The 24,246-nt window shown below is 39.6% G+C and overlaps 4 protein-coding genes and 1 long non-coding RNA gene across 13 annotated transcripts in view; 2 read left to right on the top strand and 3 right to left on the bottom strand.

Annotated features, from left to right (window-relative positions):
- The window catches only part of LOC148344154 (uncharacterized), a 16,725-nt gene extending 10,857 nt beyond the window's left edge, over window positions 1-5,868 (top strand). For 3 of the 6 annotated variants that reach the window (XM_088294007.1, XM_088293998.1, XM_088294016.1), the window contains exons 14-18: window positions 260-375; window positions 436-574; window positions 2,049-2,169; window positions 2,334-3,263; window positions 5,669-5,865. In XM_088294007.1, coding sequence (XP_088150133.1) covers window positions 260-375; window positions 436-574; window positions 2,049-2,169; window positions 2,334-2,410 — 453 coding nt within the window. In that variant the 3' untranslated portion in view covers window positions 2,411-3,263; window positions 5,669-5,865. Of the gene's footprint in view, window positions 1-259; window positions 376-435; window positions 575-724; window positions 1,429-2,048; window positions 2,170-2,333; window positions 3,264-5,668 lie in introns of those variants that run through there. The other 3 variants (XM_088293989.1, XM_088293980.1, XM_088294024.1) reach the window with 3 other exon arrangements.
- LOC148344153 (UDP-glucuronosyltransferase 2C1-like) lies at window positions 2,482-8,887 on the bottom strand. Its single transcript, XM_088294036.1, has 6 exons — window positions 8,164-8,887; window positions 6,582-6,730; window positions 5,695-5,826; window positions 5,373-5,460; window positions 5,078-5,297; window positions 2,482-3,404 (listed from the first exon to the last, which is right to left on the bottom strand). Exons 1-6 carry the CDS (start codon window positions 8,885-8,887, stop codon window positions 3,119-3,121), a joined length of 1,599 nt encoding a protein of 532 aa, XP_088150162.1. The 3' UTR covers window positions 2,482-3,118.
- Window positions 7,238-24,246, top strand: part of LOC148344151 (uncharacterized) — an 18,204-nt gene continuing 1,195 nt past the window's right edge. The window contains exons 1-4 of one of the 2 annotated variants that reach the window (XR_015842889.1): window positions 7,238-7,397; window positions 19,526-19,618; window positions 21,443-21,563; window positions 22,151-22,241. This is a non-coding gene — a long non-coding RNA (uncharacterized LOC148344151). Of the gene's footprint in view, window positions 7,405-19,525; window positions 19,619-21,442; window positions 21,564-22,150; window positions 22,242-24,246 lie in introns of both variants that reach the window. The other variant, XR_015842885.1, reaches the window with a different exon arrangement.
- tal2 (T-cell acute lymphocytic leukemia 2) lies at window positions 17,909-20,157 on the bottom strand. The gene is made up of 2 exons (XM_088294049.1): window positions 20,063-20,157; window positions 17,909-18,760 (listed from the first exon to the last, which is right to left on the bottom strand). The coding sequence occupies exon 2, from the start codon at window positions 18,727-18,729 to the stop codon at window positions 18,370-18,372; it is 360 nt and encodes a 119-aa protein (XP_088150175.1). The 5' UTR covers window positions 18,730-18,760; window positions 20,063-20,157; the 3' UTR covers window positions 17,909-18,369.
- The window catches only part of shoc1 (shortage in chiasmata 1), a 13,776-nt gene continuing 13,318 nt past the window's right edge, over window positions 23,789-24,246 (bottom strand). For 2 of the 3 annotated variants that reach the window (XM_088293942.1, XM_088293949.1), the window contains one exon: window positions 23,789-24,061. In XM_088293942.1, coding sequence (XP_088150068.1) covers window positions 23,976-24,061 — 86 coding nt within the window. In that variant the 3' untranslated portion in view covers window positions 23,789-23,975. The remainder of the gene's footprint in view (window positions 24,062-24,246) is intronic. The other variant, XM_088293958.1, reaches the window with a different exon arrangement.

The raw sequence follows: 24,246 nt of genomic DNA, 5'->3' as shown, positions 1-24,246 counted from the left end.
TTTTGTTTTCATGCAAGATCTGTGTGAACTGATTGTTTTTTGGGGTCACAGTCTGTGATGTACTCACACGTTTTCAGGGATGTCATTACCTGGCAGTAGATCTTGGGCCCCATTACATTATGCACATGTGACTGCAGTGGTGTTTGGGGGAAAAAAAAACAAAGTTAGCAGTTCAAACTCTGAAATTCTTCAACTATAGAGACATTTTAGTGGAAAGGGGAAATGTTTACAGTGAAGCGCCTGCCCCTTGTGTTGTCAGTGTTACACTATTCACGGCCTGGAGCTGTCACGAGTGACAGTAGTGGACTCAAACCTCCAAGTGGTCTACGACAAATTTGTCAAGCCACGCAACGAAGTCATCGACTATAACAGCAGGTAACAAACTCCAAATTGGGAAAATCCTCTAGGAGTCTAGTGATGTGGCACCTTCTCCAGGTTTTCAGGCATCAGTGAGGAGGACATGAAGGACAACCACACATCTCTTGCAGAGGTGCAGCAGACCTTGTTGACCTTCATCCATGCTGACACCATTCTAATTGGGCACGGCCTGGAGACTGATCTCTGTGCCGTGAAGGTGATACTAGAAAGTTTTTTTTTTTTTTTTTTTAAATATAAAATATACAAGTTTCTTCACCATCAACAAACAGGTTTTAGAACTAGTAGAATTGGAGGCACTTGATAACGTGTTTGTGAAAAAAATTTGACTGTTATGATTTCTCTTCAGTGTTGCTACCAAAGATGAGAAGGATGCATCCTCACCAAGCCTAATTTTATGCCCAAAGCCATTAAAATAAAGTGTCCTCTCTTTGGGACCATTCAGTTAATCTCCACAAGTCAGCAGCCTAGAGATGATGAGGCCAGAGGAGAGGATATGCAGTATATGGTGCTTTTTTTTGGTCACAACTTTGACAAGCATAATTCCATCTTTTTTTTTGTTCCTTTTCGCCCTTTAAGTGCCCCTATATTGTAGTTTTTACTAAAGTGGAATTGATGCCAAGAAGTTATTTTGATACCATTTTCTTTCACAATGTAAATGCTGACAATTGTGCACTGTATAGTACTATTAGGGAGTGGGCGCTCTATGGGATTTTCTCAGTCCATTCTCATGTGTTTGCAAAAACAAAAGTTACGGATAAATGATTTTGTAACTTATGTTGTTCAAATGTAAACTGAATTATTAGCAGCAGAAACAAGTTCCGTTAAGACATTAATTGAAAGCTCGTACCCGGTTTTTCTATGTAAGTCACATTTGGGCATATTCATTTTTTGCATCATTATGAAGGTAGTTGGAATGAATTAGATCATTTTTGACACCCCCCATTCAGTCATGACCGCCTTATCCGACTCGTTTTCAGCCTATTGGCCTCCAAATTTTACTCCTCTGTCCAAAGTAAACACTGAACATTTGCCACTAAGTTGTGATTTAAGTTATCTCCTTGGCAATATTTATGGCAGCAAATGAGCCCAGAAGGCATTATTTCCATTCATTGTCATTATTCACTACTCTCAGAAAGTTGGTAACATTTGGCTTTGTTCAGTGTTTCAGTACCACTGGGATTGTCTAGCTGTTGTCTAACAAGGAGCAGAGTGACAAAATTTGGCCATGAATGGGCCCCGAAATTTCCTGGTTCACTTAGATTTGGGATTTAAACAGCCCTCTTGTCATGCTGTTCATGTTTTGGTATCATGACGCCAAGCATTAAGCAGTAAACATTGAGATGCTGAGCTATCTCGTGTCGCTGTGCCATCAGCAAACTGGAGGAGCACTCCTGACGTGGAAGTTCTTGAAAATGTGAATGGATTGAACAGCTGTTGTGAATTTTGACATTTTGCTCCTCTTAGAGAACAGCATGTTGCGCCCAAAATACTGAAATATGGTGTGTTTGTTTAAAAAAAAAAAAAAACACTTCTAATAGACAAAGTTATAGTGCATTTTTGTTTTGTCCTGAAAGCCAAATAGCCCTACCTTTCTACAAGTAGTATATGAGCAGCTGCCGCCGCCAGTGATGAATTCTCCAAGGCAGTCTATTGCTCTCTCCCACTTGCAGATTCTCCACAGCACGGTGGTGGACACGGCAGCGGTCTTCCCCCACCGCTTGGGCTCCCCTTACAGACTGAGTCTCAGCAGCCTCACGGCCGAACATCTAACCCGAATCATCCAAGAGAGCGGTGGGTCTCTCTTGGATAAACTGCAGCCTCTTACTGCCCATCACCACATTCTCAATAAAAGAGTTGTTTGGGGTGTAGTGTGAGACTGGTGATGAAATGGCATCCTGTGTCAGTCTAAAGCATTCTATTTTTTTTTTTTTTTCTTCTTCTTCTTTCTCCCCCAGTGTGCGGCCACGACACTGCAGAAGACGCCGCCGCCTGCATGGAGCTCATGTTGCTGAAGGGCAAAGTGAAAAAATGACAGAAATAACAAAACACCCAGCTTACCCCTCATTGCATATAGTTAAAAGAAAAACATTTAGCATGTTTTGAGTGGTGCTGATAAACTTTATTTTGTTAATTTTGATTTAGTTATAAACTGTGAAATTCCACTTAACTATGACTTATAGCATGCCTGAAGTGGAAGGAGGGTTAGGTGTGGGCTTGATTGTGTTATGTCTAAGTAAAAACAAAACAAAAAAAATACATTTGTTGCTTTTTTTTTTCATATTGAGTCAACCAATGAACTACCAGCTTTTAATGAGCTCAGGTGGTCGAAATTCAAATAGCCACGCCTCTGAGGCTTTTGATTAGCTACCGATTCTGCATGCCAGGTAGGTGTACTTTTTTATTTAAATCATAATCACATTAATTTTGTGTAACAATACCACAATTCAATTAGATTTGTTCCACATATTGATCACTTAGCAGCCCACAACATCAGGTACACCGGTTTTGGCGTCTGTTGCCGCCATCTGTCAAGTTTTCATAAACCACAAATTTAGACTCAACAAAGCAAACGTTCGACTGAGTGATGGCTCAGAACTTGTAAAGTCAAAGTACTGCTGTATGTTTGTCACTTTTTGACAGCTCTTGCATCGGTTTGCCTTACTCCACGTACTTTGTATATGTAATATGCCCCGGTAAGTATAAAATCTACAAATTCATACCACAACCTCGACTTTTTCCATTACTCAGCTTTCTTCTTTGTCTTCCTGTTCCTGCCGCAGCATCTACGCAGGCAACACCGGCACGTCTGGACAAAGACGAGCATGGACAGCAGGACGACAGCTAGCAGGAATCCGGCCACGTCCAGACTGTGGTACTGGTACCAGGTAAGCTCGTGGGCTTGGACCCTGAGGTGCTTGGCGCCTTTATGTCTCATGGTGAACTCAATCCAGAACACGGCCTCGTCCAGGGCGCTCATGGGTCGATCGTGGTGAATGACGGACAGACGCATGGCGTTCTCTTTGTACCTGTAGACAGGGACGGCGCTAACGAGTTTTACTACGGTCGGCGAGGGGGTGGAGGTTAGAACGCCCCACACGCACAGAAATACACAGGCGCAGGCACATATTTTTAATTCAGGCTTCAATTTCTGTATCCATTAGCAAGTTGTATGCATGTCAGGTCAGGTGAGTAAGGTGGTTTAATGCCGAGCACAAATCCAGCCTGTGCAACGCAATATCAATTGTCAACTAGGGTTGTAACAATTATTTTGCTAGTCAGAAAGTAGTTGCAATTAGTCGACTAATCATCATGTAAATCGCAACTGCTCTTATATAGCCATTGTTATCTCACAGATAGAGATTATAGTGCATTCAATTTTGATTGTAGTTTGCAGCTTTTAACAGCATTCGTGACATGTTAATAAATTATGGTGCAACTTTTAGGGCAATACTGTGGCCTTTACATTTTTTTTATTTTAACTAAGAACTACTGTATGCACTATGCAGACTTGAACTATAAATATTAAAGACTACAAAGAGTATTATGAAAAATGTGGAAATATATTTCACTCTTGTCAGGGATTGAGTATGATTTTGAATGCAAAAGAGAGTCAAATAAAGTTATGGAAAAAGAACTGTGCTAAAAGAAACTGCATGTATAATTTCAAAAGCACTACCTTTTATTTTTTTTTAAGCTCTGTAAAAAATTGTCGTTTGTTCGAATCCCACTCTGTCTGAGTCTTGTGTCGTTTCGTCCTTGAGCAAGAGATTTAACCCCCTGCCACTCAAACTGGTGTACGGCTGGGTGTGAATGTTTGGTCGTGGTCGGAGGGACCATAAGCGCACAATGGTCAGTCTGCTTCAGGGTAACTGTGGCTACCGCCACCAGCGCATGTATCTGTGAGCGCATGAATTCTGTGTCCATTGTAAACCGTATTTGAGCATCCAGACGATGCTGATCCAAATGAATCTGATAATTATTCATTTTTATTTTTAATACATTATATTATAAGGAACTAGGTTATTGATGTTTTATTGTTGTGATGAGGAGGGATGGTTACAAACATGTCACGTTTTGTTATTTTGAGTTCTTGAATTTTAGAGTTCGTCAATGCGCCACTTATCATGTGTGGGAATAAGCAGCAGAGCGAGAGGGCTCTTAGCGTGTGATTTGTTGTAAATATATAGAAGTCTTCTGTCATATCGCCCGTGAACCATGACCAAGACTTTACAATGTTTTGTTTTAAAGATCTCCTGTAGAATAGCCAGGCACAAAGCCTCAATGTACGATAGATTACAATCTGATAGCTGCTGCAGAACCTCAAAACTTTAAATGTGAAGACTAATAATTGTATGGTCTGGTGAAAAAGTGGGAAATTGACCATATGTGGACATGGAAATTGAAAAGTTTCTGCCCAAAATGTTTTCTTAAATTTCTTGTCCATTTTAATGTCTGGTGCATCTTAAAGAGTATTGAGTGACTCACTAACATAAAGGAAAAATGCCGTTTTTGTCAGTCCAATGTCAAAGCTATTAATGTGAGAACTTATGAAGTTATTTTGGTCATTATAAAAAAATAACTCTTAAAGTGAGTGAGGATTTACTGTAAGAATAACACTCACAAGTGTAAAAAGAAATAAAATCTGTGAAGTGTAAGCAGGTAAAAATCCTGAGGGAGTTAAAAAAAAAAAATAACTCACGACTTGTCTTCAATGACTGTCTTGATGGCGCGGCTGAGGTCCTCTGACGACATGAAGTTGAAGTCCATGATGACAGCGGCACCCTTAGCCTTCATGTGCACCATGTTGTCGGGCTGGTCAGCAAACATGGGAATGCCCACCATGGGGACCCCGTGGTAGATGGCCTCGTAAATGCCATTGGTGCCGCCATGAGTGATGAATGCTCGCGTCTTGGGATGACCTGGATAGGTGCAGGGTTTAATGATTTTCCTCATCAAACATGTAAAAAAAAAACAGGATGAGTACATGTACTAACCCAGCAGGTCATTCTGAGGGATCCAGTTGTATATTCTTGTGTTGGGGGCCAAGGTAGCTGGTTTTTCCCCGCTATACCGCCAGAGCACCTATAAACAATTGTTAAAAGGCAGTTTATCTCAAGCAAGGTCAATTAGATCAGTGTTTCACAATCTGGGCGTGGACAAGCCGTTGCTTGAGCTTTGCAGAAAACAACCTTTTCGGGCATTTAAAAAAAGTGCATACCTACATATTAGGACTGGTATACCAATGAAACGGATCGATACTTAAATGAACATTATTGTTCTTATAATGCAGGTGTACGTATTCAAGGTGAGTCCAACCTTTTGGGGAATCTGGGCGAGGGCTGAAGCAATCATGTTGGCCTTGTCGCTGCTGACGTTCTTGACCATGGATCCCAGAGTGAAGATAACAATGCCGTCGTCGCCAGAACTCTGCACAAACTCTTCCATGTCCTGCGGAAATTAAGAAGAAAACTAAACAGCGGAACCTCAAAGGTTAAACACAATGCACTTAATTATTTCCTGTGGGAAATAATGGAAATGCCACTTTCAGATTTAAAAAAATAAATAATAATAATACTTGGATTAAGAATCAGACGTCTTGGGTGTCAGTTGAGAGTCTTCCCTATTTTTGGCCTAGCTCAGTCCCTATCACCGCACTACCCCGTCAATGATGATGATGATGAGAATAATGGCCCAAGTCATTTTTGAACATTTTGAGAAAACAAGCAAAAACACTACCGATTCAACAAAACTGAAGAAAGCAATTGTCTCAATTCAACCTTTGCAGTTTACAGTGATATTTATTTCAAAGAATCTACACAGATGTAAATGGTATTTTTTTTTTAGCATGCACATTGATATTTGAAATTCATCTATTGTATACAGTGTCATTTATTTTCACACTAGTCACTGGCCATTGTTGACACATTTGTTGACAGAGTTCTTTTTGTGCACTATGTACGTTGGCACATTTACGTTATTCGGTCATCTTAAACACGGCCGTGTCTAAGGTGTCTCTCCAAACAAACAAAATAGAATATCCGCCATAAATCAGAGTTTGGTTTGGACCTGTAATGTTAATTCAGCCAAAAACACAATTCTGTACCACATGCTAGGAAAAAGATCAAGTCTCAGGAAATTTGCCGACCAAATTGTCCAACCTGTTGAGGACTGGATGAAGACAACCTTACTCGCGCTTAACTTACCTCTGGTAAAGCTTTGGCAGGTCTGCAGTGGATCCCACCAACATACTTGAAGTTGGGCAGGAAAGGACGAGGATAGTCAAAATCCCAGTAAGTCCTTATCAGCCAGATGTCTGCCCTGCCCACTATCTCACAGGCACTGGTGGGCTTGCCTGTCCAGAAAAAAGCAAACAAAAATTGGGCTGAAGATCCCCCAAAACAAGTGATTACCATATTAATTTAATGGAACTGGCCAGCCAAAATGGCCAATTTTTCACTAACAAGCTCGCTTTAAATGTTTTTTTGATCAGGAAACTGAAATTAGTTATCATTGTATTTTTTTTATCCATTAGTTTTGGATGAATTAGGAAATAAGTCATGACTTGACAAACGCCTACTTTTAATTAGGAATATGGCCACGCCCCCCTCCCCTCGCTCCATGTTTCGGCGAGTCATTTAAGGGGCCGATTACAAACTCCCCATTGGAAATCATTGTACTTTCATTGCTTATGTCCCAAAACGGTGATAAAAATACATGTGAACAGTCCTACCTATGACCACTTCAATAAATCAAAAGCATTAACCTCTCCCTGGCTGATTTATATGAAGAGGAAATGTGGAAGTGATCAGAGGTACATAGATGATGCTGTTGGGACATGGAGCATTGCTTCATTGCTGATCAGAGTGAGGATACGCGGCATAAAAGCACTAGTCGGGATATTTACAGAAAATGAAGTGGGAATGAGTCGACATGCACAGTTATTTGGATGAGAATGTTTTTCGACTGTAGGCAACGTAATGACAACGTGCGTGGCAACAGCCAGGCATCCTCTGCACCAAGTCGCCAGTAAGAAGCTAATTTTGTTGTGCCAGCGTCGTCTGTTTAGCGACCAAAAGCTAATTGCTGCCCTGAGCAGTGCTGTTAATTTGGCTGCCTCCTCACACGTAACAAAAGTCTGAAATATAACCAGCCGGGGTTTGTGTGCACATTCCTGCTCTTGTCCGCTTCAGCCTGTGTAAGTGGAGAGGCAGTTGGCTCGGTATTTTTGATTTTGTGGAGGTGATCACATGAGCTCACGTTTGATATCAATAAATCCAAACTCTTGTGCAGAACGGTTCTATACTTTCTCAGGTTGAAGTGGCCAAGGGTAATCTGCTTTTACATTTTGGTGGTGATCGGTCGCCGTTTTAGACATAAAGAACTGATCATTCGAACTATATTACCTTGCTTGCCTCCCTGCTGTGACGTATACGCTGAAACTGGCAAAAAATAACAAGCCGGGTTCCAAAAGGGGGCGTGACAATTTCTCATATATCTCATCACAAAAAAAAATTTAAACCACTATAGTCTTTTAGGGGGAGCATTTTAGTATTGATGTCATTTTTACATGCAAACCTATTGCGTAAGTGCCAATGTTAATGTCAGTAAAGCGTCCCTTTAAGGATGCCATTAATGCTGCATTAACAAAAAAGAACAGATGTTCAAGTGATGTGGAGAGTCATTAAGAAAAGATTAAGGGACCAGTAGTGATTAACTGTAAATATGTCCGTGAACTTGCCTTAATCTGGCATGATTTGAGTTAAGTTTTTGCAGCGGGCCACTTACCTCTGAATTCTGTGTAGTATTTATCCATTTCTGACCAAAGGGCTAATTCAACCGTGATGTCATTCACGGCGTAGAAGAGAACGTTCCACACTCTCTCGGAGAAGCTCATGTTGTCGGTCAGTTTGCTCATGACGGCAGGCACAAACGATGGCGGGGAAGGCAGCTGGCCGCAGTACCGCTCAAAGTTATACGCCAAGGTGAAGCGGAGCGAGTAGATCAGCGGAATGTCCAGTGTCTCTGCCAACAGATCGCTGCCTGTGTAGATTGGGTCTGCCAAGACGAGGTCATAGTTGCCCTCCTTCAGTTTAGTCATGATGTCGTCCGACTTCACCACACCATCCAGATACTGCAACGTGTACTGCATGTCCCGCTTCATCATGGTCACCATTTTGGCGTACAGCTGATAGTAGTTCATGTAATCAATTTCATACATGGAGAACGCGAGGAATTCTTCCATGAAGTTCTCAATTTCCTCTATGGTGAAGGAAACGTTGAAGGGCAAATAGTGGAACTGAGAATTGTCGCTGGCCTTCATGAACATCGAAACGCTGGGAATCAGAACGGTCACGTGGTGCCCGCGGTCCACCAGCACCTCCAGTACGGGCTTCATGTTGATCCAGTGGCTGGCCTCGGTGTACCACACCAAGATGCGCCCGCCGTTGGCTCCCGACGCCGCGCCAAGCAGCAGCAATAGGGCACAAAGCTGGACCCTCTCGCCCGGCATTGTCGTGGCTGTGTCTAGTGTTGGCGTGACACCAATGCCTTTTACACAAGCTACTCGTAGAAAATGAATCATTAACTAGACATAGCTGAACTCTGCCTTGTAGTTTGACTCATCACAAGGGCTTACAGGTCAAAGGTAATGACTGTAAAAGTCCATGTCATGTCAGGTCAAGGATCTCACAGGAGTTTTTGGCTGCACCAAAACTCAATTCGAAGGAACAAACAAATCACCTTTATTTTTGCTTCAGCCACACCCACAATATAATATATGAAATATAGCAAATAATAAACACTAGATCGACAGAATGGCTTTAAGCATTTGACATCTGTGACGTCAATGACTCACGTGTAGCATAGCAGTATCTTAATTCATTTATGAGTCAAAAAGCGGTAGCGTACCATCCAGTATTTCTTATGTGTCAAAGGGAACAATAAATCACTGCAACTCCTCCAATGGATCAACATTTGACTGCCATGCTGCGCCCACATTAGAAGTTTGGCTTTTTACAGTAGTAAGGCTGTAACATAATAAAAATTAGGATTCAACCCACCTCTCAATTTTGACCCACAGGTCAATATAAGATTTTTTGCTTTTTCGTTTGTCCCATTATATTGTGCATGTCCACCCAAAGTAAGTGATGAATGGAGTACACTTACTTGTATTGGCCTTTTATCTACACCATATGTTAAGTATATAAAGTAAGGTATGGATCAAGTATGGATCAAACTGTTGTCAGATGATTTTTAGAACTTGTAAAATATATTTTCACCACTTGAAAAACTGGGTGACTTTTTGAAAAAATATTAAATTGTGCCAAGCCCCCATTTTTAGAATTAGAATTAGAAATCCCTTTATTGTCATTGTACTCAAGAGTGCAACGAGATTAGAGAGCTCCCCTCTCCAGTGCAATACAACAATAATACAGACAAATATATAAATTAGATAAATAAGAGAGTGCAATGGAAAATAATACTGAATAGGGTATATAAAAACACATTTTGGCATTACTATTTATATTTGCAATAAAAAAAATTGCGGTCGTCCTCCCTTCGATTATTTTATTTATTTATTCATCTTAAAAGAAACGGAAACAATAAACTAACTTGTTTTACAATAATAATAAACTGGGATTGGCTGGCAACCGATTCAGGGTATACCCCGCCTACTGCCCGTAGAAAACTGGGATTGGCTCCAGCACGCCTGCGACCCTTGTGAGGAAAAGCGGAACAGATATTGGATGGATGGACGTGTTAATGGCAAATATGCAAAGAGTTTTTATGGAAGAAAGTGTATCTATTTAGTTACAAGTTGTTAATTCACTAAACACTTTGACTTGCAGTCTTTCAGGCATTCACTACGACGACTTCACAAGTTCTAGCAAACAAGTGTGACGGAAACGTACCTTAAGTCATTAATCAGATTAAGATAAGATAAGATAAGATGTCCTTTATTAGTCCCACAATGGGGAAATTTGAAGTGTTACAGCAGCAAAGATATAGATCACACAGAGTCGGCGGCGTAATGTAGCCGTTAATGTATAACATTAGCAGCAGACATTCATAAAAAGCATGCAAATATACACAGTATAAACGTATCTAAGTGTAAGGAAACACTCCTAATGCCTGTCTATTATACAGAGGGGGAAACATTGTAATGATAAAAACTACTGAATGATTGAAAATACTGCAATCATAAAAATATTGCAATGATAAAAGTACTGTAATGGTAAGAGTACTGACATGATAGAAAAGTACTGCATGATAGAAAATACTGCAATGATAAAAGTACTGTCATGTTAAAAAGTACTGCAATGGTAAAAGTACTGCAATGATAAAAGTACTGTAATGGTAAGAGTACTGAAATGATAGAAAAGTACTGCATGATAGAAAATACTGCAATGGTAAAAGTACTGTAATAGTAAAAGGACCGCAATGATAGAAAAATACTGCAATGGTAAAAGTACTGTAATAGTAAAAGTACTGCAACGATAGAAAAATACTGCAATGATGAAAGTACTGCAATGATAAAAGTACTGTAATAGTGAACATCCTGCAGTGGTAGAAATACTACAGTGATAGAAGTATTGTAATAAGAATACTGTAATGGTAAACAAAATACATCATTGGTCAATATTTAAGTACACCCTTGGCTGAAAGTACAGTAGTAGTTAATATTGCATCCTAGGACTGCACAATTGCACTAATGCCCTCCCGTTTGTAGGCCTGACCCAATGTTCTTGTTAAAAAGTCTGACAGCAGTTGGCAGGAAGGAGCGGCGAAATCTCTCTTTGGTACAGCGAGGGTGTAAAAGTCTGTCACTGAAGGAGCTGTAAAGTGTTCTCAGAGTGTCATTGAATGGGTGGGCTGGGTTGTCCAGCATTGATGACAGTTTTGCCGTCATCCTTCTGCCCCCCACTGAGTCCACAGAGTCCAGGGAGCAGCCCAGGACAGAGCTGGCCCTCCTCACCAGTTTGTCCAGTCTCTTTTTGTCTCGGCCCAACAGTAATGCAAACAAATCTGGGTTTATCGTTTCATTTTTTTTATGTTTCCTGAAACATTGATATGTAAACATATGGACTGAACTTATCTCGACTCTATTTTAATAAAATAAATCTATTTAAAAAACAAAAAGCCTCCCAACCGACCCAAATGAAGCCTTTTTCCCCCACTTTTGCAGCCTTTGCAATTTGAAAATTGCTCTCCTCTCAATTTGAATTTGATTAATTATTCAGCCCTAGTTTAGACGTTCTCATGAGTTAAATTTGAACAGCTGATTTCAGAGCCCTGCAGAGGTCATCGGGGTCAGCTCGGCGTGAAAGAGTGAGAGTGCTTGTGGACTGAGTTTGAGGGTGTAAAGGGGCAGTAGAGGTCTTTGCTTTCAGCAGGCGCTGTTGTTTTTACTGGAAAGTGTCAACTCAACTAAAGAGGGGATCTTTCTTAAAGCTTCCACCATCCTCCCCCTCATTAAAATTGTAGATTTAGTTTTTAGTGCTGCATTCAGGAGCGTGTGGAAAAACAATACACATTTGAATAAAGTAATCCCACGCTGTTTGCAGGGAATAGGAATGAGTCTTGCCTCAAATGGCCGGATAAATGTCTGACAAATTGATGCCCTTCCACAAACATTTAGAAATGGCTTTTCCAGTAATTGTCAACATTTTATAAAGCAAGTATGACAGAAAAAAAATACTTAGCTTTGCGAGTACCACCATCATGACCAAAATTAAAGTACTATAGCGTACTAGACCTGAGTGTTCATCAAAAATGAGACGAAATTTGTATTCTTAAAAAGTAAATTTGACATTACAGTAGCACCGCTGCAGCACAGTTAGAACCTTAACACTCGTGGATGAATAAAAGTTAAAAAAAAATGTACATAAATTGTCAGTAAATGTTTAAAAACAAAAAGTTCTTAAAGAATAAATGCTTAAAGGGTAAGTTGAGTAAAAAAAAATCTGTTGTTAGTCTAGAATAGAATAGAATGGAAATCCCTTTATTGTCATTGTACTCAAGTGTGCAACGAGATTAGAGGGCTCCCCTCTCCAGTGCAATACAACAATAATACAGACAAATATATAAATTAGATAAATAAAGAAGACAGTGCAATGGAATTCAGTACTGAATAGGGCATATAGAAACACATCACAATGCTGTTTTGCAAGGTTAGGGTGGTCTCGTGTGTGTGTGAGAGTTCAGTATGGAGATGGCTCTCGGAAAGAAACTGTTTCTCAGTCTATTGGTCCTTGATTTGATGCATCTGTAGCGCCTGCCAGAGGGCAACAGGTCGAACAGGTGTGAGTTCGGGTGGGTATTGTCTTTGACGATGTTGAGAGCCCTTCTGAGGCACCGGGCGGTGTAGATGTCCGACAGTGAGGGGAGAGGGCAGCCAATAATCCTTTGCGCTGTTTTGACTGTGTGGCACCATTAGTTTAATCTCTGTATTCTGATTATTATTATTAACAACCAAAGGAGAAAAACAAACATTTATATATGGATAGTCTTATTCATAAACAAAAACCTAACGCATTATTATTAAAGACCCTAGAATTATAAATTCCGTACAAGCTCTCTATATATGATTTATGAATCGCTACATTTTGAAATCTCTTCTTGCAACTTTTCATTTCATTTTTATAATATTCCATAAATTAACAACTTTTCAGAAATGCACATTTTCTTTATCTGTAGTTGTTATCCTTGTTATTTTTTTTTTTTATGACCCTTGTAACCGCTGAAACTATAACAGTGCTCTCTGATTTCAAACAGCTTCTGGATATTGTGGCAAAGTGGGTTATTGTGTACGTTTTACATTATTTGTGCTGTTTTGAATTCAACTAAGTCATTGAATTTGAGAGTGTTTAATTCCTTAGGCTGTGATTGTTTCGCATCCTGTTTCACTAGAGGGCCCCCACGAAACAAACTATTCCATTTGCCAAATGAAGTTACTGAACTCACTGGAACATTGTTCCTTCACACCAAGATGTCCCAAAATGGTGGCAAAGCAATACTTTTTTCTAAATTAAGATCTTCATTTCACTTCAAAATAGTTCCTTGGTGGATGGTCCAAAAATTGTCCTGTTACTTATATAGATGGGTAACACATTATTAGATCAAATACGCCTTCAAAATTGGAATCTCAACTTTTCAGTGTGACAAGCGCTTTTCCTTGACATTCCTCCCCTGGCCATTTCCCCTCGCCGCCGGACTGAGGGGTTACAGCGTTTTGCTTTTTGAAGTAGACATTTGCATAATCAGATTAGGACGTGTGATTGTCAGCCGCCTCCACCATCATGGGGTGCTCCAGAGGAAAGAGGGTCTTGTCTAGTCCAACAATGGACCACCACTCCTACCCAGGCCACCCCATCACCCTCCCAGCAATCCTGCACCTGCATCCCACCCAGCCGCCCGGCTCGCAGGTCAGAGAAGGAGGAAGAAGGAGGGCGTTGGGAGCGCTCGGGTTGAGCTGGGATATTTAAACGCGGCGAGTGTGAATTGGCTTTGAGGGGATAAAGAGCTCAGGGGCCTATCGGCTGGCGCCCAAAAACTCCACAAATTCTTTTCTCCACCGGGAGACTGAGGGGGCTGCCTGCACTGATCTGGCCCATTGTGATAACGGATTCAGGCGGCGTGCATGACGCTGATAAGGCAAAGCGCTCTCAATAGACGATTACCCGCATGCACACTTGGGAGAGAATAGTTAATCAGGCGCTCGTTGCAGGCAACCCAAACACGTTTTCATTATTTTCACTGTTTTGCCATTTTGCTAATGAGTGCACACTGTAAATAAATTGCATCGATGTATTGCTTCAAAACTTGATAATGTTAAAAACAGTTCTACAATGAACAGAGCAAGTCACACCACCTCTGAAAATTGCCCTTATTTAATACTTGAAAATGTAAATACCACAAACTATAATCATAAAAACAGTTGAAGATCCTTTGAAGCATGCCTTATAACAGAACCCTAAAAAGGAAATGGCTTACATACCATTGTTCAAGAATCCATCATTTCCACTAACAACCCTGGCTAAACTAAAAAAAAAAATACTCCTTCAGCACATAGTGTCTTGAAGGACTTAGAGTAGTTAATTCTCAAACGTTTTACACCAAGTACCACTAAAAATAAAAAGAGCTAGCTCACCAAGTACCAACATTTTAAACATTTTGCGTGTGTCACAGTGCTTATCCTGACATGCAAATCTGTTCTCACACCAGGTCGCCTAGCTTAGCATTGGAGGGCATTAGCTCAGCTCACCGTGAAGAGACAAACACATCTAAACACACGCAAGGCAATTGTGGCATTTTACGTGATTTGCGCATTGTTTTGGCAGCACCACAAAGAGTCAGCTGTCGGATTTCACAAGCCGGCCGGTGTGTCCAGCTGCCCTGTGCTCCTTTTAACACGCCATTAGTGCTGCTTTAATAGCACTAACTGTTTACACTAAGGCTCAGTCATCGTCGGCGGCCTTTTTCGAGGAGGCCTAAATGGACCACCTCCGGGCAGTTTACGATTGCATCCAAGAGATCCGAAACAAGAGCTGCATCATAAAATCTCTTTGAGTCAGTTGAGTCTTGTAGTTTTAACCTAAACTATGTAATCATTTACTCCATAATCATAGAGTGACAACAACTTTCGTTAACGACTAATGGCTAGTTGTTAAATAACTACATTTATACTATTGTATGAATGAATTATAAATATTATTTATTTATTATTGTATTCAATTATTTCTTTTGAGCAAATTAATCATTAGTAAAATACTATACAAAACTAAATTGTAATTGTAAAATGAATGGTCAATACCCAACAATGAAAAAAATGTTGGTATATATTCATTTTCATTTAATTGTATTTTATTGTATTTGTCTGTTTTTTTTAGTTTCAGTAAATGTATTTTTTTTATATTGTTATTGAATCATTATTTTTTTCAATTATATTTATTTTCTCATTGTATGGAAAATCTAAATTCAAAACTAGTAGCTAGTTGAAATGTTTTTTGTTTTTTAATCAATTCATTTTGGGTGAAATTACAGTCTAAACATTTAATTGTTGTTGTACGAGAAAATACTATGTTTAAATAAAAAAAATAGTGCCAGGTTGTTAACTGTGCACTACATTTAAAATTATTAATTAATTTTCATTTTATTATTGCATGTATGGTTATTCAATTAATATTTGTTAAAAGTGTGATAACATTCAAAGCTTTATTGTCATTGTAAATGGAAACTACAATAGCTAAAAAAAAAAGAATCTAGCAGTTGTTAAGATGTATATGAATTACTGTATTTAACTTGTATTGGATTTATTCAATCAGGTATTATGTTTAGTAAATTGTTGGGTGAAATTGCTGTAATGTGATCAATTATTGTACAAGAAACGGTAGCTTATAAATCAAACTTTTAGGTGTCTATGTATATAGTAGACAAACACTTTTATATATTTGCTACAAACCTTAACGACCCCTGCCCTGGCAATCTGAAGGGAGATGATCACCAATTTCTATTATGGATGCTACATTTGCTGGAAATGTTTATCATAACAGGATGCCCACAAATTTCTCAAGGATCCATGCTTAAAATTGAACAGGTAATCGGCCATTTTATTTGCAACCATTTTTAGGCAAATTTGTAGGGCCCATACTTTGAACTCATGCTCAGGAATTCAACTAAATGAGACGCAATCGTGAACGGGTATGCGGGACAGATAAGTGTTGAGCGGTGAATTAAATTCCTCCTTTCTGTTCAAATGGTAAAAACGTCCAGAAATGGAAAGAGTCTGCATTAAATAAATTCATCCAGAGGGTCACAGGAGGGTTAAATACTTAGTAACCCGGGCCACTGAGGCATTAAAGTGGACCGTCCTCCTGCACGTTTACTCAACTAGACAGCGCTTGACTCCGGGGTGATTTTTGGGGTTACAAGTTAAGCTGCCCCTATTCAGGCCTGTGGTCAGTGGTCAGCTTTGCGTCCATCACATTGTGCTGCAATTGTTGGCCTCTCTGAGCACAATCAAAAGGAGGCGGCAGATACGCTTAACTTAACCTTAGTTCCCGTTCTATCATACAACATCTAATGTACATGTTACTCTAATGAATTATTATTTGTATTAGTACTTGTATTGGTTTGCTAGTACACATATTTTTGTTAAATGATATAACTTAGTTGAACATTTTTTTTTCCGCTGTACACACACTAATGCTTCTCATGCCTCCCTGCACCCTCTGAAGAAAGACTTGGATAAAAGAAACAAGCAACTCACTAATGCCTCTTATTCAATGAACAACTTTGAATATTTCATAGATTTGGACTAACATGTCCAAAATGGTATTCGACCCCAGAAGAAGTGTCATGCGTGCCTCCTCAAATGGTTCAGTTAAAGACCAAGCGCGATGTAAGAAAATGGTAAATCAAATCTTTTTGTGTCACAAGTAAAGTAATTACACACTATGCAAATAATATATAATGAAAACATATTTTTAATTTGGTATATTTGAAAAAATAATAGTTTTCCCGAAGTTAGATTCTACAGAGAGGCAACTATGACAGAGCTCAACATAGAAAGTGTATTAAGCCAGGCAATAATTGACTCTGAAAGCGAAATCTCAAACGTATCTGAGGGGATCCAGGTATTTGAATGGTAAGGCTGTGGTTATTAGCTTTGTGTTATTGTTTTAAATCCGATGCTCTGCTGTACTGTAAATGACGCACGGTGAGATTAAGTCCATTTATTCTGCTAGTACTGAGAGCACACTTTATAGTGGGCTTGTTTCCTACATTGCCATTGCTAAGGTATTTTAGGTATATACACACACTTGCTGTTCAACTTTTTGCTTAACACCCACCTGCTCGTTCTCTCCTTGCATGCACACTCCGCTTACATACCTGACAGCCGTCACTCCCACGCAAGCTGTCACAAAACGCGCAACACACCAAAATGGATTATTTCAAAATTGATTGTAATCCTACCTACCTTTTTGCAAACCATTTGGCATAAGAAAAACGATTGAGAAAACAGAGATCTTCGAAGTGCTTGTGGCAAAGAACACTCACCGACACTGGCTAGAAATTGACCCTCTTTGCCAGAACGAAATTGGTCCATTTACATGCCCTATTTTTTTTTGTTTTGGCCTCTCAAAACGGATGCTTCCCTCAATGCGAAGAATGCATCGTCACACAGCGCTGAGGTATTTCGCCGATAAACGCAAAAACAATGTCAGTCGAACAGCTCACCGTACAATAAACATTGCAGTACAATGTCGACTTGCAGCTCGTGGTTCTGCAAGTTACTGGGCAACTCACTCTTACCTCTGATCCACTGCCAGCCTTGGCCTGGTATGACTTAAAGAAGGTCATGGTTTTAATTGGAGAGCCCTAAAATAGAAATACGTCCCCCAACCCACCCTTGCACAAAGTCCAAACCCAACCTGACCCCTGGCCAATCTCTTACTTAATGATTATGCTAAACGCTAATGCTCTCTAACGTTAGCTGCGAAATACCTTTTGGGGGACTGCAGAGCAAAGATTCCTCATCAAAAAACTGTTTATTCAATAAATAGTTCAAATAAATAATATTTTTCACAAGCAAGAGCAGAAATAAATTCCAAAAAGAGGTATTGGATGCTAATTATTCTAATTAGCATCACAGTCAGCAATAAAAAAACAAAATCAATCTTTGGCGAGATGAGTTGCAAACTGTGTACTCATGAGTCCTAACATCTTCAAGAACAAAACAACAGTGCAGTCTTGTCAGTCGAGGTGGAAAAAAAGATTCAAAAGTGCTTTCTTGAGGCGGTCGCGGAGATAACTCTCTTTTTTTAGGCAACTTGCCTCCTTTTTGTAGACAACACAAATATCTAACAGGAAACTAGTAAAACATCCATGCACAATACAAATACAGCGCTGCTCATGTGCAGTCCTCACATAGGTAGAAGGTCAGACCCCCCAAAAAAAAGTGGGTCTGAAAGTCCATTTCCGGCCGTGGTCCTACCAGGGCTCCGAGCTGCCGCAGCTGGACCCGGGCGAGGACGGCAACTCGGTGTCACTGGCCAGCGTCCAAGGACGCGAGGGGGAGCGCAGCTGCTCCATGTTGCCGCGAAGTAGTGTGAGTAGGGCGGCGGGGGCGTGGTGGTGGTCGGCGCGCCCCCCGCCACTGCCACCACCCTGGCTCTCCAGCAGGCGAGCCAGGAAGTCGATGTAGCGCATGGCCAGCCGCAGGATCTCATTTTTGCTCAGCTTCTTTTCGGGTGGGTGCGTGGGGATGAGCTTGCGGAGCTCGGAGAAGGCGCTGTTGACGTTGTGCTGGCGCCAGCGCTCACGTGTGTTGGTGAACACCTTCCTGGTCATGACGGAGAAAGTGGGGAGACCTCTGGTTCCTCTGCGGAAACGGATAAAAAAAAAGTCTTGTCTGATCTGCTGGCTCAAATTTGAATATAAAACAGTGGCTTCCCAAAAATGTTAGATTTTTTATTATTATTATTAGTATATTTTTTTTTTTAGCAACAATCAAATGACAAAAATCATTTGATCATGAAATAATTTGCATTAACGCACACTGTGACACTGACATAGCTTTCCTCAATTTTGTGGCATCTTGGTGGCAAGGAACTGTTGAAGTTGAGGGGAGGAGCTTCTGTCGGTCCACAGCCCGGTCTAATAGAAAAGTAGTGCTTTGCCGCCATCTTTTGCCATGAGTACAAGCATTTTATTAAAAATCAGCTGAGGTGTAAAGACCTACTATCCAATTAAATTAGCTTGCCTAGTTAGTACACTGAATAGTCAAAAAATTACATTGCAAGCATCTACATTAAAACATTTCACGGTGGTTGATGCTCGTGTTTAATGACGTGTTTCCATGCATGTGTTAAGCACGGTACATATACAGCGTCTAATTGAAATGTACTGGGACTGGCCGCTTAAATGTGAACAAATAATGTCTGGTGAAGCAGCATTTGGCTCATTAGTGAAGCTTGTTTTGGAACATGTCGGTGAACTGAATGTTTATGATCAGAAAAAGGTTAGAATATGAGTATCAAAGATTTGGAAAGTCTTATTATTATGGATATTTGTTAATGTATTATGATTAAATCAATACTGATAATGATATTTTTAAATGAGCATGAACTCTTATTTTATTTTTCAGATCAACATTTTGGATAGACCTATATTGCAGTCAGCACGTTCCTTCATCAGGTCAACACTGGACCAACATTTCAGAAAGTCCACTTCTGAGGTTGTAAGTCACTGTTATTTATCTTCAACAATTGCGAGTTCAATTTTTTATCCAATACTGATAGTGAACAGCAAGCCAGTTTTGAGGCATGTTTGAACTTGGGCCAGTATTTCACTAAATGTTTTTATTTTCTTCTGATCAGTTTTTTTTATTTTTTTTTATTTTCAGATAACCAAGATGATACAGTCAGAAATCTGATGACAAGTGTCATTTTTCTCTCAAAATCAAAATAATTATACTTGGCAAAATCTGAGCACAAACACAATTTCTGTAAAAACAAGTATCCAGCAAAAGTAATCATTGCCATATCATCAAAAAAAAAATAAAATTGGGCAGCCATGAAACTTTAAATCATTCCCCATGCAAAATGGAAAAAAAATGGATTTAGCTCAGTTGTCATTGGCTTGATAGAATTCAAAATTTTCTTTTAGCCAAAATGATCCTTACCTTGTTGTCAAAGTCGTCCTCTGTGTCTCATAAGCAGGAGAGTGGAGTGAAGAGCCAGCTTTTGACACGCACACAGAAAACAACACTGCCGCATGATCGCTTCTGACATTTTATAGTGGGCTGTATGACGTGGTCATTGTGTGAGCAGGAGGAGGAGGCGGGGTGGGGGGTGTCGTCAACGCCCCCCTATTAACCCCCTCACCGTCCCATCACACCGCCCATCTATTATGACCACAATGAGGCGTCTTCCTCATCATCATCACTTATCGCTGTGTGAACACTCACAAGCAAGCATTCTCACTCACATCCACTCCTCCCCCGATAATTGATATTTTCATTCCAATTATTATTATTTAATAGTGATGCCGTCCCTAGACATTTCTCAGGTTGCTAATAATGCACTTATTTGCAATGATTTCATGGCATAATGTATTTATATTTGTTGACTTTCTGGAAACAATATTTAAAATGATTCATTTTTTCTTGGAGTTCAGGATCATTTTTATTTTCTTATAATATTTCTCATGCCCTTACAGCTCAAAATATTAAAAAAAAAACACCATGAAAAATAACAATGGGCAACATTTTTTGGGGGGTATTTTAATTGTTTATGGCAAATTTTAGGCTACTAATTTCCGAAATTGACATGCATTCCTTTGAACTGGCTTTATGTTTTTGAGATACCACTATTTTTTATCTCATATTGCTAAATTTTCAGAATTGTGATTTTCACATAAAACACAGTTGTTTGCATATAGAAGGCTCTCTGCAATAATTATTTCCATCTTACATAATATTGCATCAAAAATGAAAGATCGCTGTATGAAAAGACACACAGCCTCAACAAAGTTACAACATAAAGTGAATACAAATGTCAAAATTTGCATGTTAACACTTAAAAAAAAAATAAAAATGTGTATTGGCCAATCTACTTTATATCAGAGGCAAGTTTTCCTAAATATTTTTAACTGCATTTTTTTACATTATTAATTATTTATTTTTCCCAAGAGAATGTACATCATTACATAATTTTATATATATATATAATACATACATACATACACACACACACAGACATGTTAAGTTTTTAATTATTTAAAACCGATTAATTGGTTTTCAGAATTTCATTCTTTCAAATATCAGAATGAGCATTATGAATATTTAAAATAATAATCTAATATCTTTTATAATTATATAGAAATAATGAATTCATTTCAATTTTGAAGAAAAGAAACAAGAAAAAAAATTCATGCTGACATGTGAACAATTTTTGGATGTTTCGGTGATTTGTATGTTTTATACAGTTAGAAATACAAGTAATTTATGAATACACTTTAGGAATGTTTTAATTTTTATTTATCAAATTTATCATTATTTGAGAGCTACAGGATAAGCGGCTCAAGATGCTGGATGGCTGGATTCTGGTATGAAGGCAACAATGTCATGTCATGGCCAGAAGATCAAACAACTGAGCGTGCAATCAGCCTTGATGTTGTAAGAGGTGCGTATGCCTGGTAGCTTGGGTTTGCTTTGATATGCTCGCCATCATTTTCGTCTCTATTACCACATCTACCAGGTCCAAAACATTGGGACTTTTTGCATCAATGATGACAAAGAATTGCCAAAAGATGAAAGTCTTTCAGTGTTTTCAATAAAAGGGGACTTTCCTGTAAACTGAGATGTCGTTCTCTCTTCTCTTACCGCAATGGACATGTTGGACAACCCACTGTCGCAAACACCATGATACTGTTTAACATGGCCGCGAGCCGCGTTTCAATCCGACCCGATTGGCCGACAAAAGGTAAAAGTAGCACATCCAGATTGACAGGTGAACAATGTGCGTTTTGTGTGCCGCTCTGGTAATCTTGTCCAGGCCCGCACATAAATTAGCCAGGAAGCGCTTGTCCACGCTTACTAAAAAAACAGCCCCGATTTAACCAATTTATTTTTTTTTTTTTACACCCTTCAAGTGTTGTTTCAAAGACGCAGCCTTCCGTGAGTCTCTCTGTGTGGAGTAGGAATTAGCATAATCCGATTAGGGGGCCGGGATTAGCCCCCTCAACCCTGATTTCTTTTTTTTTTTTTCAGAATGAGCCATTCATGGGGAGCGCCCTCGTGGCCAAGAGGCTGCACCTGCAGGCCCGACGCCATTGCGCTGACCTTCTTCATGCCGCTAAACGTAAAATATTTGACTGGTTATTGTTTCCCATCACGCCACGTCACATTGGACTTTTCTCTGTTGGTTCAATATTTTGTTTTTGTGATGCCTTGAGGTACAAGTGACTTTACTGAGGAGATTTTCTTTTGCTGTTTTTTTTTTTCCTTGGCTTGTGAGCAGAAACTTGTATGGTGGCTATGATTTAGCTCAATTAATTTTACAAGCAGCAGACTAGCAGATAAAGTCATTGTAACAAAATTCCCCAAAAATAGGCTTCAAGTTGTTTATTGCCACTCCCAGTTCAAGTTACACAGCCTTTCAGCCCGCTATCTCAATGCTAAACTCCATTGATGTAATGACAATATATAGACGTTTATTTTAGTGCTGTCAGGCAATTACGTTTTTTAACTAGTTAATCGCAAAATTAATTGTAATTAATCACATTTTTCAACCAATATTTTTGTGAGGCTTGTAACAGATATTTACTTGAATTATATCTTGTATATTTGAATTTAAACACTGTTCTAATTGCTTTCTTTGATCCTTGAATATGATCTAACGTCATCTTTAGTGACATTTTTCATAGAAACAATTTTCTAAACTTATACAGCCCATTTAGTTCTGCCCACCAGCACCACACTCCAGCAGTGTTGCTTTGCAAGGCCAAGTGGTTACTTGAGCAGGGTGTTCACTTGTGACATGAAATTCAAACGATGTACAGCTATTATGTACAGTATTTTAATTGGGCTTTGCAAGGTATTCACATTATTTTTCTTATTTGAAGTAAATAATACAATATTTAACTGCATAATTTTTTTTTAAATTGATCTCCTGAGTTTACGCTTTAATTTTGACATCCCTATAGTTTACTTATTTAACGTTAAGATGTTTATTAGTTCCCCCTTCAATATTCACCTTCAAAAAGTGAAGCGCTGTGGATACTTTTTGGATGCAATTAGTGCATCTGGAGAAAGTAATCTCAGCGCTCCAATTTTCCCACATACTACCACACTTACAGCCGTATTCTGATTTGGATTGAACCCATTTTTTCCCCTCCAACCCAATCCATCACCTGTACAAGTGACACAGCTTGATGGATGCTGGCGGACACTTTAACTGCTGCTGCAATTGCCGATAACAAGGCGACCTTTACACAGACGGCCCCTTTCCCACCGTACAATCAGCGCACCATTGCGGCCGCTGTTTACCCACTGAGCCTTTAACGCAGCTCTTCGGACACGCCCCCCCTCACCGCTTTTGTCCCCCCTGTGCCATTAAACAACATTGTCTCTGTCTTTTTTTTTTTTTTTTTTAGGAGTCACTGGCTCGTTAGTTGGTTATTGATGCCGGTCAGTCAGTGTGGGATGAGCCTGTCCGGACGCTCCCAGTCCAAGTCCCCAGGGGTGGTCTTTGTCTGGAGGACTTGGGGAGGTGGGGGTGTGATCGTGGGGGGGTGGATCATTCCTCAGGGAGCTGCTTGACTGTGCTGGCTGGTAAAGATAAGCGTTCTCTCTCCACATGCTTAGGTGACGATAAGGGGATTGCTGCACTCCACACTTGAATGTTTTTTGACACACTCAGCGTTTTATTGTTAGAACGCACAAATACAGTACACAAAAACATTATATAAATACACCATAGAGTTATAAACCAGCAGTGTTTAAATACTGCCAACGCTGTCGTTAATACATTTTAGCAAACATTTGTGATTTTTTTTTTTTTTTTTATAACAGTGATCGTTGAACTGGAATTCATTCAAAAGTGTTTAAGTCTGGTCTGCCCGTCTGTCCGTCCGGGCACCTTCTCATAGCTCAGCCTGCTTTTCTTTAGAGGTGTCAGCGCTGAAAAACAACACAATTATTATAATTATTTTGTTGTATTTATTGCTTGTAAGAAAGACACTGTGACCCTTCTTATCATTTACATGTTGATCTATTAGCTACCTTCAAACACATCTCCCTACATCTACACATCGAATTAAAGAGCTATCCACTGATTTACCTACCTACTACCATCTACCTACTTT

This window comes from Idiotropiscis lumnitzeri, chromosome 1, assembly GCF_059441095.1.
Source record: "Idiotropiscis lumnitzeri isolate Australia: NSW breed Sydney's pygmy pipehorse chromosome 1, RoL_Ilum_1.0, whole genome shotgun sequence".
NCBI classification, from domain to species: domain Eukaryota; kingdom Metazoa; phylum Chordata; class Actinopteri; order Syngnathiformes; family Syngnathidae; genus Idiotropiscis; species Idiotropiscis lumnitzeri.
The sequence above is the reverse complement of the archived record's forward strand: the minus strand, read 5'-3'. Positions and strand labels throughout refer to the sequence as shown.

Coding starts and splice junctions, on each gene's coding strand:
- LOC148344153 (XM_088294036.1), bottom strand. CDS start 8,887: ATGCCGGGCGAGAGGGTCCAGCTTTGTGCCCTATTGCTGCTGCTTGGC. Junction 6,731..8,163: donor ATACTACACAGAATTCAGAG/GTAAGTGGCCCG, acceptor TTTTCTGGACAG/GCAAGCCCACCAGTGCCTGT. Junction 5,827..6,581: donor CTGCCAAAGCTTTACCAGAG/GTAAGTTAAGCG, acceptor TAATTTCCGCAG/GACATGGAAGAGTTTGTGCA.
- tal2 (XM_088294049.1), bottom strand. CDS start 18,729: ATGACCAGGAAGGTGTTCACCAACACACGTGAGCGCTGGCGCCAGCAC.